Genomic DNA, 13418 nt, shown 5'->3' with positions numbered 1-13418 from the left:
TTATTAGGCACTTCGCATGTGGCAAGCGTGTGTCTAAGCGTCCTACATCTGTTATCCCATTTCACCAAACAGCAACCCCATGAAGTTTTAAATCCCCATTTTACAGATGAGGAAACTGAGGCACGGGTGAAGGTGTTTGCCTGAGGTCATGTTTTATTAGTGCAGGAGCCACTGTCCAGGGCCCAACCGGTGACAGACTTGCGTGTACGGAGGCCGGAGCCAAGGTCATGCCCTCTGGGGAGGCAGGGCCAGGCAGTGAGGAGCCGTCCAGCACAGCAGTGACCATGTTCCAGGCACTGCCTGGCCCAGCCTGGCCTCATATGAGATCCTCCTCTCTCCTCCTCCAGAGGTTCCCCAGTTCAGCCCCTCTCTGATATCAGAGAAGATCCTGCTGCGGCTGCTTAAGTACCCAGACGTCATTCAGGAGCTCAAGTTCGATGAGCACAACAAGTACTACGTCCGCCATTACCTGTACACCCGCAACAAGCCGGCTGACTACTTTATCCTCGTCCTGCAGGTGCGCCTGCCCCGCCCCGCCCTCCGTGCCCGCGCTGCCCGCTCACCTGCTTTCCTGCCCTTGAGCCTTTGCTCCCCGTTGCCCGTCCTCCTCCTGCAAGGCCACCGTTGAGCCCCCGGGTCTCCAGGGCTCTGGAACTAGCTCCTCCACGGGGCCCACAGCCCTGTTCACGCCTCGCTTCTCCCTCGTGCCTCAGGCTTTCTCTTCCCAGGTGTTTTTTCCTTCTCAACTCTGTTTGTAACCCTGACCCGTGTTCTTTCAGGGGAAGGTGGAGGTGGAGGCCGGGAAGGAGAACATGAAGTTTGAGACGGGTGCCTTCTCCTACTACGGGACCATGGCCCTGTCCTCGTCCCCCTCTGGTAGGTCTCTGGGCCATGTCTGGGCCGCCCTCCAGCACTCCTGGAAGGGGAGAGACTTGGACTGGCCCCCCAGAACCTAGGGCCGCCTAGAAGGGTCATAACCCAGGTGGCTCGGGGGAGAGGAGGCCAGCGAGGGCCAGAGCTGCCGGGACCTCGAGGAAGTGGCCTGGAAGAGTGGTGACCCGCCCCTTGGGACAGAGTTCAGAGGCTGGAGGGAAGAGATGAGGAGGAGATTCTGACGAAAGCCCGGAGGGAGCTGAGAGCGTGTTCAGAGGTGGTGAGACCAGCCCACCAGGAGATGAGGAAGAGGGTGGATATGAGTCAGGGAGCTGCAGGAAGTTGATGGCATTTGCTTGCGATACGAAGCAGGAGGCCGTTAGTCGCCCTTGAGCAGGAGGTCCTGTGACGGCAGAGTGGGCCAACTGGGCAAGCGGGCCACAGTGGCCCTCCTTAGCCGTGACGGCGGGAGGCCAGTCGAGAGGGAGGCAGGTGGGGGGAGGCTGCTGGGCCTCACTTGTGAAGACTGGGCCAGGGGAGTCAGGGTGGGGGAAGGGAGCCCACAGCTCCCATGTTTGGGGGCCAGGCCAGGGCCCGTTTTTCGGCCGCGCAGTTTGCAGATGGCTTCAGCTTTTCAGGGGGCTGAGCCACTGCCTTTTGGTTAGGGGGCCGTTCTGATGGAATAAAGGGACCTGGGGGCAAAGAAAGGACTGGATAGCCTCTGAGAAGGGCCACTGGCCACCCCGGTGCCCTCTGCTTCTCCAGTCCTGGGTGGCTCAGGCTCCCCTTGCTGGAGGGGGTGCCCTGCAGACAAGGCCCAAGTCTCGCCCGGCTCAGCGCCTCGCCCGTCGTGTGACCCCTCCGGCCGCAGGTTGCCGCGGGCTGGAGAGTGAAAGTCTCCTTTGGTGCCGGGGACAGGCACATGGTGAGGGGGCTGCTGCAGCCCCTGGGGAGCCTCCATGCTGTGCCTGTCACTGTCCTTTGACAAAGAGGACCCCCGTGCGGGGGGCTGGGCACCCGACACAGCTCAGCTCCTCCACCAGTGTCAGCAGGCTCCTGGGGGAGGGGAGTGGGAAACAAGGCTGCAGAGCTGGGTTTTGGAACAGGTGGCCCCTGCCCAGGTGCCTCAGGCCTGGGGAGGACTTCTCTGCCCCTCCTGCGAGCACCTCTTGCGGTCCAGCTTGGGGAAATCTTGTGCAGCAGGGCACACAGTCACGGGACGTCCCTCCAAGCACCCTTTCTCTGCAGCCATGCCTCAGAGCCTGGTTAGGGTCCTGGGCTCTGTCTTTGGATGTGGAGGCCCCAGGTTCCCACTTGCAGTGGCTGGAAGGGAGGGGCGATGACTTCCGGGGGCTCTGAGCACCCTCCCTGTCAGGGCCGGGCCCCCTTTACTGTTGTGCCCCCTCTCTGCTCGAGGGAACCTGGCCCCCAGCAAGTCTGCTTCTCCATCCTGTTCCTATGGCTCCACATCCACCCGACCCATCACTGACCTTTTCCTCTTTTGCTCCAGTGCCTTCCACCCTGGTCAGGTGTCCGCCTGGCTAGCGGAACTCCCTGCTCTCCCGGCTCTCAGGTAACATGGCATGGCTGGAGAATTTGCACTGCCACCTGCCGCCTGAGCCCTCACACTGCAGCTGCATTAACCGCTCCCAGCAGGCACTGGGGGCCCCGTCCCCGCCCAGCACCTGTGCCATTCCCACCTGTTCACACTTGTGGGCCAGCCTGACCAGTGCTAGCTGTGCTTGGCCTGGGGCCCAATTACTATGTGCCTTTGCCCAGGTCCTGGAAGGGTTTCCCCAGAGGTCCTTCGGTCTTTGAGAAGAGACACACACGCACGCAGGTGACAGGCTGGGAGTGGAGGGTGGCTCCCGGCCAGGCCAAGTGAGCCCAGCTGCTCAGGGCCACTCACAGGCCTCCGCAGGATGACTTGTCACCCCATCAGCTTTCTCTAAAAAACTTTCCAGCTTTCCTCACAGGCTTTGGTTTTCATTCTTTGGCTGCTGGTTCCACCTGCCAGGGGGAGGCATCAGCTGGGTGGTTAGAACTGTGGCCGCAGTCATGCTGCCCTGGTTGAATGGGGTCTCCTTAGACACCAGCTAAATGATTCCGGGAGCTGACTTACCTTTTCTAGGTCTTGGTTTCCTCCTGTGAAATGGGAGCAATACATGTGCCCACTTCTTAGAATTGTTGGCAGCAGTGAGAGAATTGATATAAAATGTTTAGTTAGAGCTCAGTTGCTGTTTGTTTTTTCTCTATTACAACCAAAATGTGACATTCCAATCAGAAAGTGTTTAGGAAAATTCCGAAAGCCACAGAAACATGCTGTTTCTGGCCTTTGATATGTCACACTCCCGAGCCTTGTCCCAGGGTCGGTGGGAACTGTGTTGGCCCCAGAATCACTCAGTTCGAGGGATTCCTATCCCACGTAGACTGCGGCGGCAGAGGTCCTGATGTCAGGATTCTGGCCTGGGCTGCTGAGCCCGGAGGAGAAGAGCATTATGGGTGTCTCTGAGCTCCGGTCTCAGTGCATAACTTAAGAGAAGTTCGCTGGGCCCCAGCAGTGCTAAAAACCTATCACTTCAGTCAACTGTTTCCCCTATTATGTTTGTACAGCTGGGTTTTTTTCCATCTTAAATGTACAAAAACACACTTTTTAAAATTGATCCTCTTTAAAAAAAAAAACAGTAAAAAGGTGATTTAGAAGTCACTTGTCCCGTTCAAACACAGCCAACTTTTGGCAGTGATGGGAAGTACAAAGCAATTAATGGTCTTCGAGCAGGGGGCTGTCTGATGAGAACAGAATGGGCCATGTCAGCCCTCACTGGCCAACCCCTCAGCCTCACTCTCCTCTTCTGCCCTTGCTTCTGTCTCATAGATGGCCGGGAGTTGATGCATACATGGTTTGAATCCTGATGTCTTTTCCTAATATGGGAACCGAGACACTTTTCCATAAGCTTTCTAGTTAGAGCTACACAGGGTTTCACCAAGCAGGTGTGCCTTCATTTGGTTTTCTCTCCCTTATGCATATTCATGGGGGTCTATATTCTAAGTCTAACAGCATGATGTAAACCTCTTTACAGAAAAACTTCTCGTGTATTTAAGATTATGTCCTTCGAATATTCTTCCAGAAATGGACTTACCAAGTCAAACCCCCTGCTTTTTTGTTTTGTTTTGTTTTAATCATAAAAGTAACATAGCTTATTTAGAAAATTGGGAAGGTGGAAAAAAATCTTAAGAAAATTAAGAAGCATCATAATTTCATTATTCAGAAACAAGCACTTCATATTTTGTTATATTTCTAGACCTCTGTTTTTAATAGGCCATGTGACTAATTTATGTTGGTTTAAATTCAGTTCCTGTTCCTGGAGTGTTAATAAGCATTAATTAAAAGCATTCTATCATCCAAATAATTAATGTTAAATATTGAGCAATATGCCTAGCGTTTCTGTTCTTTGCTAGAACTTACTCAGAGGTGTTGCTTAAGTTAGAATGAGTGATACGTGCGCATGGTCCTCTAGTGGTTGTATACCACCTAATCATAGAATATCCAGACTGTATTTTCCTAGTTTTATGAATGAAACTCAAACGTAGAGTATTACTCAATTCATCGGCACTTGATTCAGCCAGCCAGATTCAATGGTTGCTCGTTTCACTGGTCTGTTTGTTAGAATAGCTAACTCAGTCGTTAGTAACTTACTAGTCAACCAAGCAAATCAGCTTAGTCCACTTCCTGTTTGTTTAAAACAAGCCAGTATGCCTCCACAATTAACTTCTTGGTGCATTTCATTGTCTTCCGAGTGTTCCCCAAAATACGAGCTAATGATGTACAACAATGCGTGTGCCCTTCCTTTTGCAAACTAAGGAGCTGGTTCCTTCCTCGTTGCAGGTTGAGCCATTCCCCTCTCCTGGTTACAGTCGACCGAATGGAGGCCTGTGCTTCCCCTAGTGGCGGGAAGAGGTACTGACACCGCTACCCCAGGCTCTGCCGGACGCCCGAGTGGGAAGCCTGGAGCTCTGGGGCCTCTAGGCTCCTCTGAGAGGAACCTGCTGCACCCCACCCGCCTGCCAGGCTGGCTGGGCTCAGCAGACACAGGGCAGGACTATTCCACACACAACAGGTTACGTGCAGAACACACTTGAGCCCCTATGAGCATTTTGAGATGCGAACAGGGTGTCACGTTGGGGGCTGTATGACGTGTGGTGAGAGAGTGCAAACTGCAGGTTCTTCCTTTTCATATAATTTAAAAGTATGCAGTTTATGTCCCTTGACAGAAGCTGTCATCGAGACAGGGACAGTGGCTCCTCTGCCATGCTCGGGTCATCATTGTGACACCCTTGCCCGATCAGCTGTTGGGGGAAATGAGGGGTTTTGTAGCCGTAAACTTTCTGTGTCTCTGGTTTTTGTTTTCTGTTTTGTTCATCTGTTTGGGTGGACTTTTTAATACTTACTGCACCACAGTCCTAAACAAACTAACTCATTGGCGTTGATGAGGCCGGACCTTCTGCAGGCAGAGCTTCCGTTCGTTTGTGCCCGAGAACTACTTCCCGCTGCCGGTGGGGGCACCACCGCCCGGGTGTCCATGGACAAGGTTGGACGGGAGGCTGTGAGGGGCACCAGGCTGGCCCCTGGCCTGACAGCCTCTCTCCCTCCACAGACCGCTCCCCATCCCACCCCGCACCCCTCAGCCGCTCGGCCTCCCTCAGCTACCCGGACCGCTCAGAAACGGCGTCGAGCACAGCCCCCTTGGCAGGCAGCAGCAACCAGTTCGGCAGCTCCATCCTGGGCCAGTACACCTCCGACTTCAGCGTCCGGGCGCTCATGGACCTCCAGTACATTAAGGTGAGCGCTCCCCATGGCCCTTTTCCCGGGCAGCACCATCCTCCTCATCCTGGGCATCTGGATCACTCTGCCTCTGACCGGCAGCTTCTTTCTTTGATCCACCACACCCAGCACGGAGGACACACGGGATGCGTGTCCCTCCTGCTCTAGCTCCTCGCTCTTTGGTCACCCCCCCGCCCCGCCCCCTGGGTCACGCCCTCTCTCCTGGACTCCTGGCTGCTCGTTTCTCCGGGTCTCCTGTAGGGTTGGCCCCCCCCACCCCAGCCCTGCTGTCAGTGAACCAGGCCGTCCCCCTTCCCCCTGCAGATCACCCGGCAACAGTACCAGAATGGGCTGCTGGCCTCACGCATGGAGAACTGCCCCCAGTTCCCCCCGGATGGCTGCACCATCTGTACCGAGAACTTGACCGACAAGTCCGAGCTGCCCCTGGTGGACGAGACCACGACTCTCCTGAACGAGCGCAACTCCTTGCTGCACGGAGCCTCCCTTGAGGGCGCCATCTGACGGGAGGGCCCGGGGTCCCCCGCCAGCCCCGCGGGGGCCTCCCCAGTGGGCCCACACGAAGACAGGGAGCCTGTTAGGCCGGACGGGGTACAGATAACCTGTCAGACTGAGCAGCCAGATGGCCCCCGACCTGAGGGGGATCTGGCCTCCGACAGGGACCTCTGAACAGCTCCGAGCCGGTGGCTGCCCACCCTGGACTGTGGGGCAGTGGACCGGCGACCAGGAGTGCTTCTAAACTAGGCTCATCTCACCTCTTTTTAATACCATATGGGGAAGGGAAGACAGGGTTAAGGAACTTTATTTAAAAACAATTTTTTTTTTTCCACAAAAACTTTAAAAGGGGTAGGGTTTCTCACCCCGGGAAGCAATAGCCATAATCTGCTCCCAGCCGTGACCTTTTCGGCTATGTCCCTGACTCAGGAAGCCTACTCTTTCTGCTTCTCCTCCGCCTCCTCCAGAGATGGCATCCCAGGGGCCTGCTGGAGGAAGGATTTCTCTTGGGAGGGAAGAGAGTTCTTCCCAGGAAGCAAAGAACCAAATAGTGCTGAGAACAATTGCCCGGACACGCGCTGAGGCTCGCCTGGTGTCACCGAGGCCGAGGGATTCTGGGAACTGTGATCAGGCACGTGACACTCGCAACTGCGGAGAGGAGCACACCTCCTCCTGGTAATCGCTGGACCCAGGAATCTCCTAGAACTCTGCTGATGGGCCCTCCTGGTGAGTTGGGCTCTGCTGAGGACTCTCGCCCCGTCCCTCATATCTGCCCCTCTGGACAACTCTCCCCTTGTAATGGGGCTGAGTCCGAGTGTTAGGGTCTCACACCTTTAAGATTGCTAACCCCTGCTCCCCAGGCCCTGACCTCACTTTCACCAAAGGTTTTCCCCAGGCTGGGGGAGCGACTGCGTTAGAGGGGACTTGTTCGCGATGCTCCTTTCGGGGCCAGGAGGGAACCTGGTCATGGGCATCTACGTCGTTAGCAATTCGTTCCACCCCCTTCCCACCCCACAGCGAAAGTCAGGTCTCAGCCACCGACCCACCAAGGCCTTCTTTCCGGACTCTCGGTTTCTAACCCAAAACGCCAGTGCCTCTTGGGGACTGAGGACAAGAGGATGTTGTAGGAAGCCAACCTAAGCGGGTTCTTCATGCCCTTTCCTCTGTGGCTGAGGCTCACCTGGCTTTGTTCACACGCTTACAGATCCAACTAAAAGGCACACAGCTGGCAGCCCCGTCTCCCCCACGTGTGTGTTATCCTAGTGTGAGATGTCGTCCTGGCCTTTGCTGAAGCTCGTGGTCCTGGGCGCTTAGAGCCCCAGCCCCACGTGCAGTCCTGCCCCAGCACCTTTTCCCTGTGCTGCAGGCTTCCCGCCATCGGGGAGGCTGTAGGACCAAGGTCCACGGTGGCCCTTTGGTTGGGTGGAACAGTTGCTGGGGGGGGCGGGGGGCCCAAGATCAGGCGAGGGAGACTCCACAGGCCTTCCTGAGTGTTATTTATTCACTCCTTTCCTCAGCCTGTGAGTCCTGTTACCCCAAGTGCTCTGTTGGAGACCAGGAAGTGTCTTGCACCAAGTATACTGGCCCCTGGTAATTTTAAAGTCCTTCCAGACACAGAATTGATTCCTACAAGTCTGCAGAGAAGGTGGTGACAGCCATGGGTTCTCAAGTCATAAGGAAAAAAGACACCAGACCTTTGTCCCCCATTGGGGCCTGAAAACCCCTTAGTTTTCTCCAGGAGCAGCTTGCTTTCCGAGTCCACACAGGGGCTCGCAGAGCTGTGTTCCTGGGACCTGAGTGCCAGGCGGAGCAGACTCACGGCCTGAACCGAGTGTGTGTGAAGCCACAGGAGCAGGTGCACACACTTCCACGGCTACCTCTTTGCACGCACAGTTACTTTCAAGAGATGGTCCCGCCTCCCCTCCTCTTCCCGTCCCCATTTATAATCACTTTGTGCAGAGGGTCATGATTATTTCCACGTATTACTGGTCCGATGACTTCCTCCTCCCAGTGCAATTTTTCACCTCCTATTCCAATCTCTGGTTCCTGGGCTGAGCAGTACCCTGACCTGGCCCAGCCCTGCGTGTCTTCCTGTGGAAGGGAGACCTTCGCAAACGGCCTCTGGTTGGGTAGGCGAGTTACAGCCACCGTAGCAAATAACTCATATTTATTTTGCATAAGATTTTAATTTGTATATTTTTGTGATTTATTTTGGCATTGTTATGAGTTTGACTCTCGGGGAGTTTTGTTGTTATGACTCTTGTGTCTTTTGTCACAAAACAATGATAATATTTGCTAAACGATATACGGAATTTATTTTTGATTGGTAATAAAAAAAAGAAATATGTATAAATCTTGGTGAGTTTACAGTTGGCCTGTTTGAGTTCTGTCGATACTCGGTACCGGTCATAGAGCTAGAAGTGGCTGTGCCTGGCTGTCACCTATGACAGGGCAAGGGGCCAGCATTCTGGGACTGTTTAGCAGTAAAAAGGAAGCAGAAATGTAACTTACAAAAATATATATCATCAAGGTTGTTGTCACAGGAGCTAGAGAGTGCCAGCTGCTGCTAGACAGACAGGGCAAGTGTGCTCAACTGCCACCATTAGGAATCCAGTAAAATGGACACCAGAGGGCTGGGGGCAGCTGGGATGGGCAGATTGCCCCTCCCCTCTCCCCCGGGGGCTGAAGGAGAAAGGAGCTTGATCCAAAAGTATGATCACATTGTCTTATAGCAGCAGGTGCCTCTCAGTCCATACTCAGGGGCTGGTTGTGGTTTCACAGTTGGAGCGCTCACTGCTGGAGAGCCCGCCTGAGAGGGACCTCACTGTATCCGCTCCCAAGGCTTCAGCCAGGCAGACTCCTGCCCACAGGTGCCTCGGCCTGTGTGTGCAGTCGAGTGCACCCAGGCCAGGGGCTCAAGCAAGCCTGGCTTGACAGGGCCAACTTGGTGGGGGGAATGTTTAAAGAAAGGGAGGCACTGGGTAGGCAGAAAGGAAAGAGGACATTTCAGATAAAAGGAATAACAAATACAAAGTCTTGTGCATAGGTGGGCAAGAATAAATTTCATTCATCCATCTGTTCCACACATGTTTAAGCCCTTGCTACACGCCAGGTGCCACCAACCCCTCAGGCTGTCTTCTCCGCCTGGAACTTCCTTCCAGGTCTTTGTGAGGCTCACCCTCTTGCTTCATCTAAGCCTCTGTTCAAATGCTACTTCCTTGAAGAAGCCTTCCCCCATCACCCCATCCAAAAGAGCTTGGCCCCAGTCCCTCTGTCCATCTTGTATTGCCATGTTTTTCTCCATAGCACTTATTGTCAGATATTAAAATACGGATTTGTATATTTTCTGTTGTCCTCACACTAGAACTTAACCTCCAGCAGGTCAGGGTCTTTCTTATTTCCACTGCAGTCCCAGCACTAGGACAGTACCTGGTACATTGCAGGCACTGGATGCAGGAAATACTTGTTGAATGAATGAATGGGTCTTACAAGAAAGTGAGTACTGGATGCTATTGGAGGGGAGTACAATGCTCCCATAACCTTGACCCAATCTAGTGAAGATGGTTGAGGAAAACCAGCTGGAGGAAGTGACGTTTGCAGACTTGAGAGAGAAGAAGGAATTAGCCAGGGGTCACACACAATAGTTATGGGTTTGAAACTCAAGAATACTAGATAAAACATGGAAATGCCTTGAACCAAATGATCAGAAAGGAAAAATCGCCCATGGGGGAACTGAATGCCCGGTGACAAGTGTCTCCACTGATGCTGTGATGATGGGCCAAAGAGTGACTCAGAGCCAAGGAAGAAAGAAGCTGGCAAAGCAGTGTTGGGGCCTCTATTGTTCACAGAAAGTCACTTGTGAGCAGCTTTGTTTGCTCTGTACCGGATCCTTTGTCTTTGGGTCTCACAGTTTAACTCACTATTTGTGTTTTCCAAGCGTGATCCAACTGTTCTTCTTCTCAAAGGTTTCCCCCCTCCCAAATAAGTTACAGGTTGTTTTCCAAGGGAGCCCGAGACCAGGGGAAAAGTAACTTGTCAAAGGTCAGAGCCCTGTCTAGGTATACCGAGTGTTCTCCCCATCTTACCTCTGGTCTTTGCTAGTTAACTTTTCAGGCACATGACTCATTTCAAGCCTGTTGTCCATTCTATCTCAGTGTCAGCATTTTATCTGGACTTGGAGGTAGAAGTGTGAACCAAAGGGGTTGAGTCTACTGTTGTTATTATTTTTTTTCAAAAGAGGCATGCCAGCCCAGTGGAAAGGCTCAGTAGTCATTATTGCTTCTGCTGGCGGCTTATTCTGGAACTTTTCACACAGTATTTCTGCCGGTCACTCGCCACGGGCTTATTCATTCTTGCACATTACCTTCCACACAAACGTATTTTACTTAATTGCAGCCACAGTGCCTAAACTGTTGTTTAAAGTGTTTTCATGACACAGCACATGAATTTCTATTGAATCCTTGTAAAGACCATTTTAAATGACAAGTACATGGACGGCCTTACGAAAGTCTATGTATGTTAGAAGATTTGAAAATACATAAAAATGTAAAGAAAATACAAAAAAAAAACCATTTCATCTGGACGCCTATAGAGAAGTCTTGTTAGCAGGTTGTCTATTTCCTTCCAACCAGGTAAAGTTCACATACAATAGGTTGAAGAACATTCCACACTGTCAAGGACCACACAGTCTTTGGGAGGATTCTCTTGAATAGTTCTTGTTGGTCTTTAGGAATTATTTTCCCAAGGATGATCTGCTAGAAGTGGAGTGACCAGATACTGTACAGTAATTCCTGACAGAGGTGCCATCTCCTAATGTGGCTGGGATGGCGAACAGGATATTAGGCCGGTCGCGTTGAAACCCAACATCCGTGCCTGAGTCCTGCTTCACTTTTCTCTGGTAAAATATATTCATAACATGTAGTAGCTGTGAGGATCCAATGAGGTAGTGATTTCGTGCGTGTACGTATTTACCATCGTTCTCCCTGGCAGGAATGCAAGGGCCTTTAAGGCAGGGGCTGTGTCACGTCCCAGACCTATAGCAGAATCGGGTGCGATCAAGAAACACTTTCAATAAACCTTAGCTTCCGATGCCCAGTCACCGGTTCTTTCAGCCCTCCTCGCCCTTTAGGTCGGTGGTTCGGGGGGTCCCTTTCTGAGAAAACGGCCCATCTCCCTTGGCTGAATCCTCTGCCTGCAATTTCAGGAGCGCCGCTCCGCTCTGCGGCCCGAGTCCCGAGCCAGGGACTTCCCAAAGCACGGGCCCGGCCTCCCGGTGAGCGGGGACTGCCGGTGAGAACCAGACGCCCGCGGAGGGGGGCCAGTTCGCCGCTCCGCGCCCTCCGGACGCCAGCCAGCCCCAGCCCCAGCCCCGGGAGTCGCGGCCGAGCCCCGCGGGGCCGAGAGCCCCACGCCGAGAGCCCCACGCCCCCGGCCCGCCCCGGGATCGCGCCGCGGCTTGTTTACTCCCCGGCGCAGCCTAGTCCGACCCTGGGGCCCGCCCCCGCCCGCCGCCTATTGGCGGAAGAGGCGCCAGGGCTGGCGACGATTGGCCCGGGGGAGGCGGAGGGGTAGGCTGCGCGGGAGGCCGAGAGGGGGCAGCAGGCGATGGCGGCGGCGGCGGCGGCGGCGGCTCGGCTAGGCTGGTTGCTCGCCGCGCTCTGCCTGGGCAACGCCGCCGGGGAGGCGGCTTCCGGCCCGCGAGTGCTGGGTGTCTGTCTGGAGGAGGACGGAGCGGCGGGCGCGGGGTGGGCGCGCGGAGGGGAGATGCGGGCCGCTCCGGAGGCCACCTTCCGCCTGCGCCTCTTCGGCTCGGGCTTCGCCAACAGCTCCTGGTCCTGGGTGGCCCCTGAGGGGGCGGGTTGCCCCGAGGGCGGGCCGGCCGCGGCGTCCGACGAGGCGGCGGCCCCCACGGGCGAGTGGCGCGCGCTGCTGCGCCTGCGCGCTGAGGCTGTGCGCCCGCACTCGGCGCTGCTGGCGGTGCGCGGGGAGCCGAGCGGCGAGGCGGCAGAAGAGGCGGCGGCCCCCACGGGCGAGTGGCGCGTGTTGCTGCGCCTGCGCGCCGAGGCCGTGCGACCGCACTCGGCGCTGTTGGCCGTGCGTGTGGAGCCGGGCGGCGGGGCAGCCGAGGAGGCGGCGCCGCCCTGGGCTCTGGGCCTGGGGGCGGCGGGGCTGCTGGCGCTGGCGGCGCTGGCGCGGGGCCTGCAGCTGAGCGCGCTGGCGCTGGCGCCGGCCGAGGTGCAGGTGCTGCGCGAGAGCGGCTCGGAGGCGGAGCGTGCGGCGGCACGGCGCCTGGAGCCCGCGCGGCGCTGGGCCGGTTGCGCCCTGGGCGCGCTGCTGCTGCTGGCCAGCCTGGCACAGGCGGCGCTGGCGGTGCTGCTGTACCGCGCGGCCGGCCAGCGCGCCGTGCCTGCAGTGCTCGGCAGCGCGGGGCTCGTGTTCCTGGTGGGCGAGGTGGTGCCGGCCGCCGTGAGCGGGCGCTGGACGTTGGCGCTGGCGCCGCGCGCGCTGATCCTCAGCCGCCTGGCAGTGCTGCTCACCTTGCCCGTGGCGCTGCCCGTGGGCCAGCTGCTGGAGCTGGCGGCGCGGCCAGGGCGGCTGCGCGAGCGCGTGCTGGAACTGGCGCGCAGCGGCAACGACCCCTACAGCGATCTCAGCAAGCGCGTGCTGCCCTGCCGGACCGTGGAGGACGTGCTCACGCCCCTCGAGGACTGCTTCATGCTGGACGCCAGCACCGTGCTGGACTTCGGCGTCCTGGCCAGCATCATGCAGAGCGGCCACACGCGCATCCCCGTGTACGAGGACGAGCGTTCCAACATCGTGGACATGCTCTACCTCAAGGACTTGGCCTTCGTGGACCCCGAAGACTGCACGCCGCTCAGCACAATCACCCGCTTCTACAGCCACCCACTCCACTTCGTCTTCAACGACACCAAGCTGGACGCCGTCCTGGAGGAGTTCAAACGAGGTAACGGCCGGGGAATCGCGGAGGGGACTCGCATGTCAGCCCCCTACAGAAGGAGTGGGGGTTTAGGGAAGCTTCTGGGGAAGGGTCCCACCCCCGTGGAGGGCAGGGAAGCCTCTAAGGGCCCTTTTAATGAAGAGTATGGCTTTGCAGCTCCGAATGACCCTTCGAAATATCATTTAAAGGCTGTGGCTCCGAAACTGACAGTGCTATAGATAGCAAAAATCCCCTTCTCCTGGGCTTCCCTGG

General features: G+C 56.0%; 2 protein-coding genes across 6 annotated transcripts in view; both read left to right on the top strand.

The window, feature by feature from the left end:
• Positions 1-8526, top strand: part of CNNM4 (cyclin and CBS domain divalent metal cation transport mediator 4) — a 36368-nt gene extending 27842 nt beyond the window's left edge. The window contains exons 4-7 of the mRNA XM_060117495.1: positions 348-517; positions 780-876; positions 5529-5713; positions 6020-8526. Coding sequence (XP_059973478.1) covers positions 348-517; positions 780-876; positions 5529-5713; positions 6020-6217 — 650 coding nt within the window. The 3' untranslated portion in view covers positions 6218-8526. The remainder of the gene's footprint in view (positions 1-347; positions 518-779; positions 877-5528; positions 5714-6019) is intronic.
• A 3264-nt stretch (positions 8527-11790) lies between these two features.
• Positions 11791-13418, top strand: part of CNNM3 (cyclin and CBS domain divalent metal cation transport mediator 3) — a 29436-nt gene continuing 27808 nt past the window's right edge. For all 5 annotated transcript variants that reach the window (XM_060117610.1, XM_060117608.1, XM_060117606.1 and 2 more), the window contains exon 1: positions 11791-13172. In XM_060117610.1, the coding sequence (XP_059973593.1) occupies positions 11813-13172 (1360 nt within the window). In that variant the 5' untranslated portion in view covers positions 11791-11812. The remainder of the gene's footprint in view (positions 13173-13418) is intronic.

Source organism: Mesoplodon densirostris, chromosome 14 (genome assembly GCF_025265405.1).
Source record: "Mesoplodon densirostris isolate mMesDen1 chromosome 14, mMesDen1 primary haplotype, whole genome shotgun sequence".
Classification (NCBI taxonomy): domain Eukaryota; kingdom Metazoa; phylum Chordata; class Mammalia; order Artiodactyla; family Ziphiidae; genus Mesoplodon; species Mesoplodon densirostris.
Note: the sequence above shows the minus strand (reverse complement) of the source record. Positions and strands in the feature narration are given on the sequence as shown.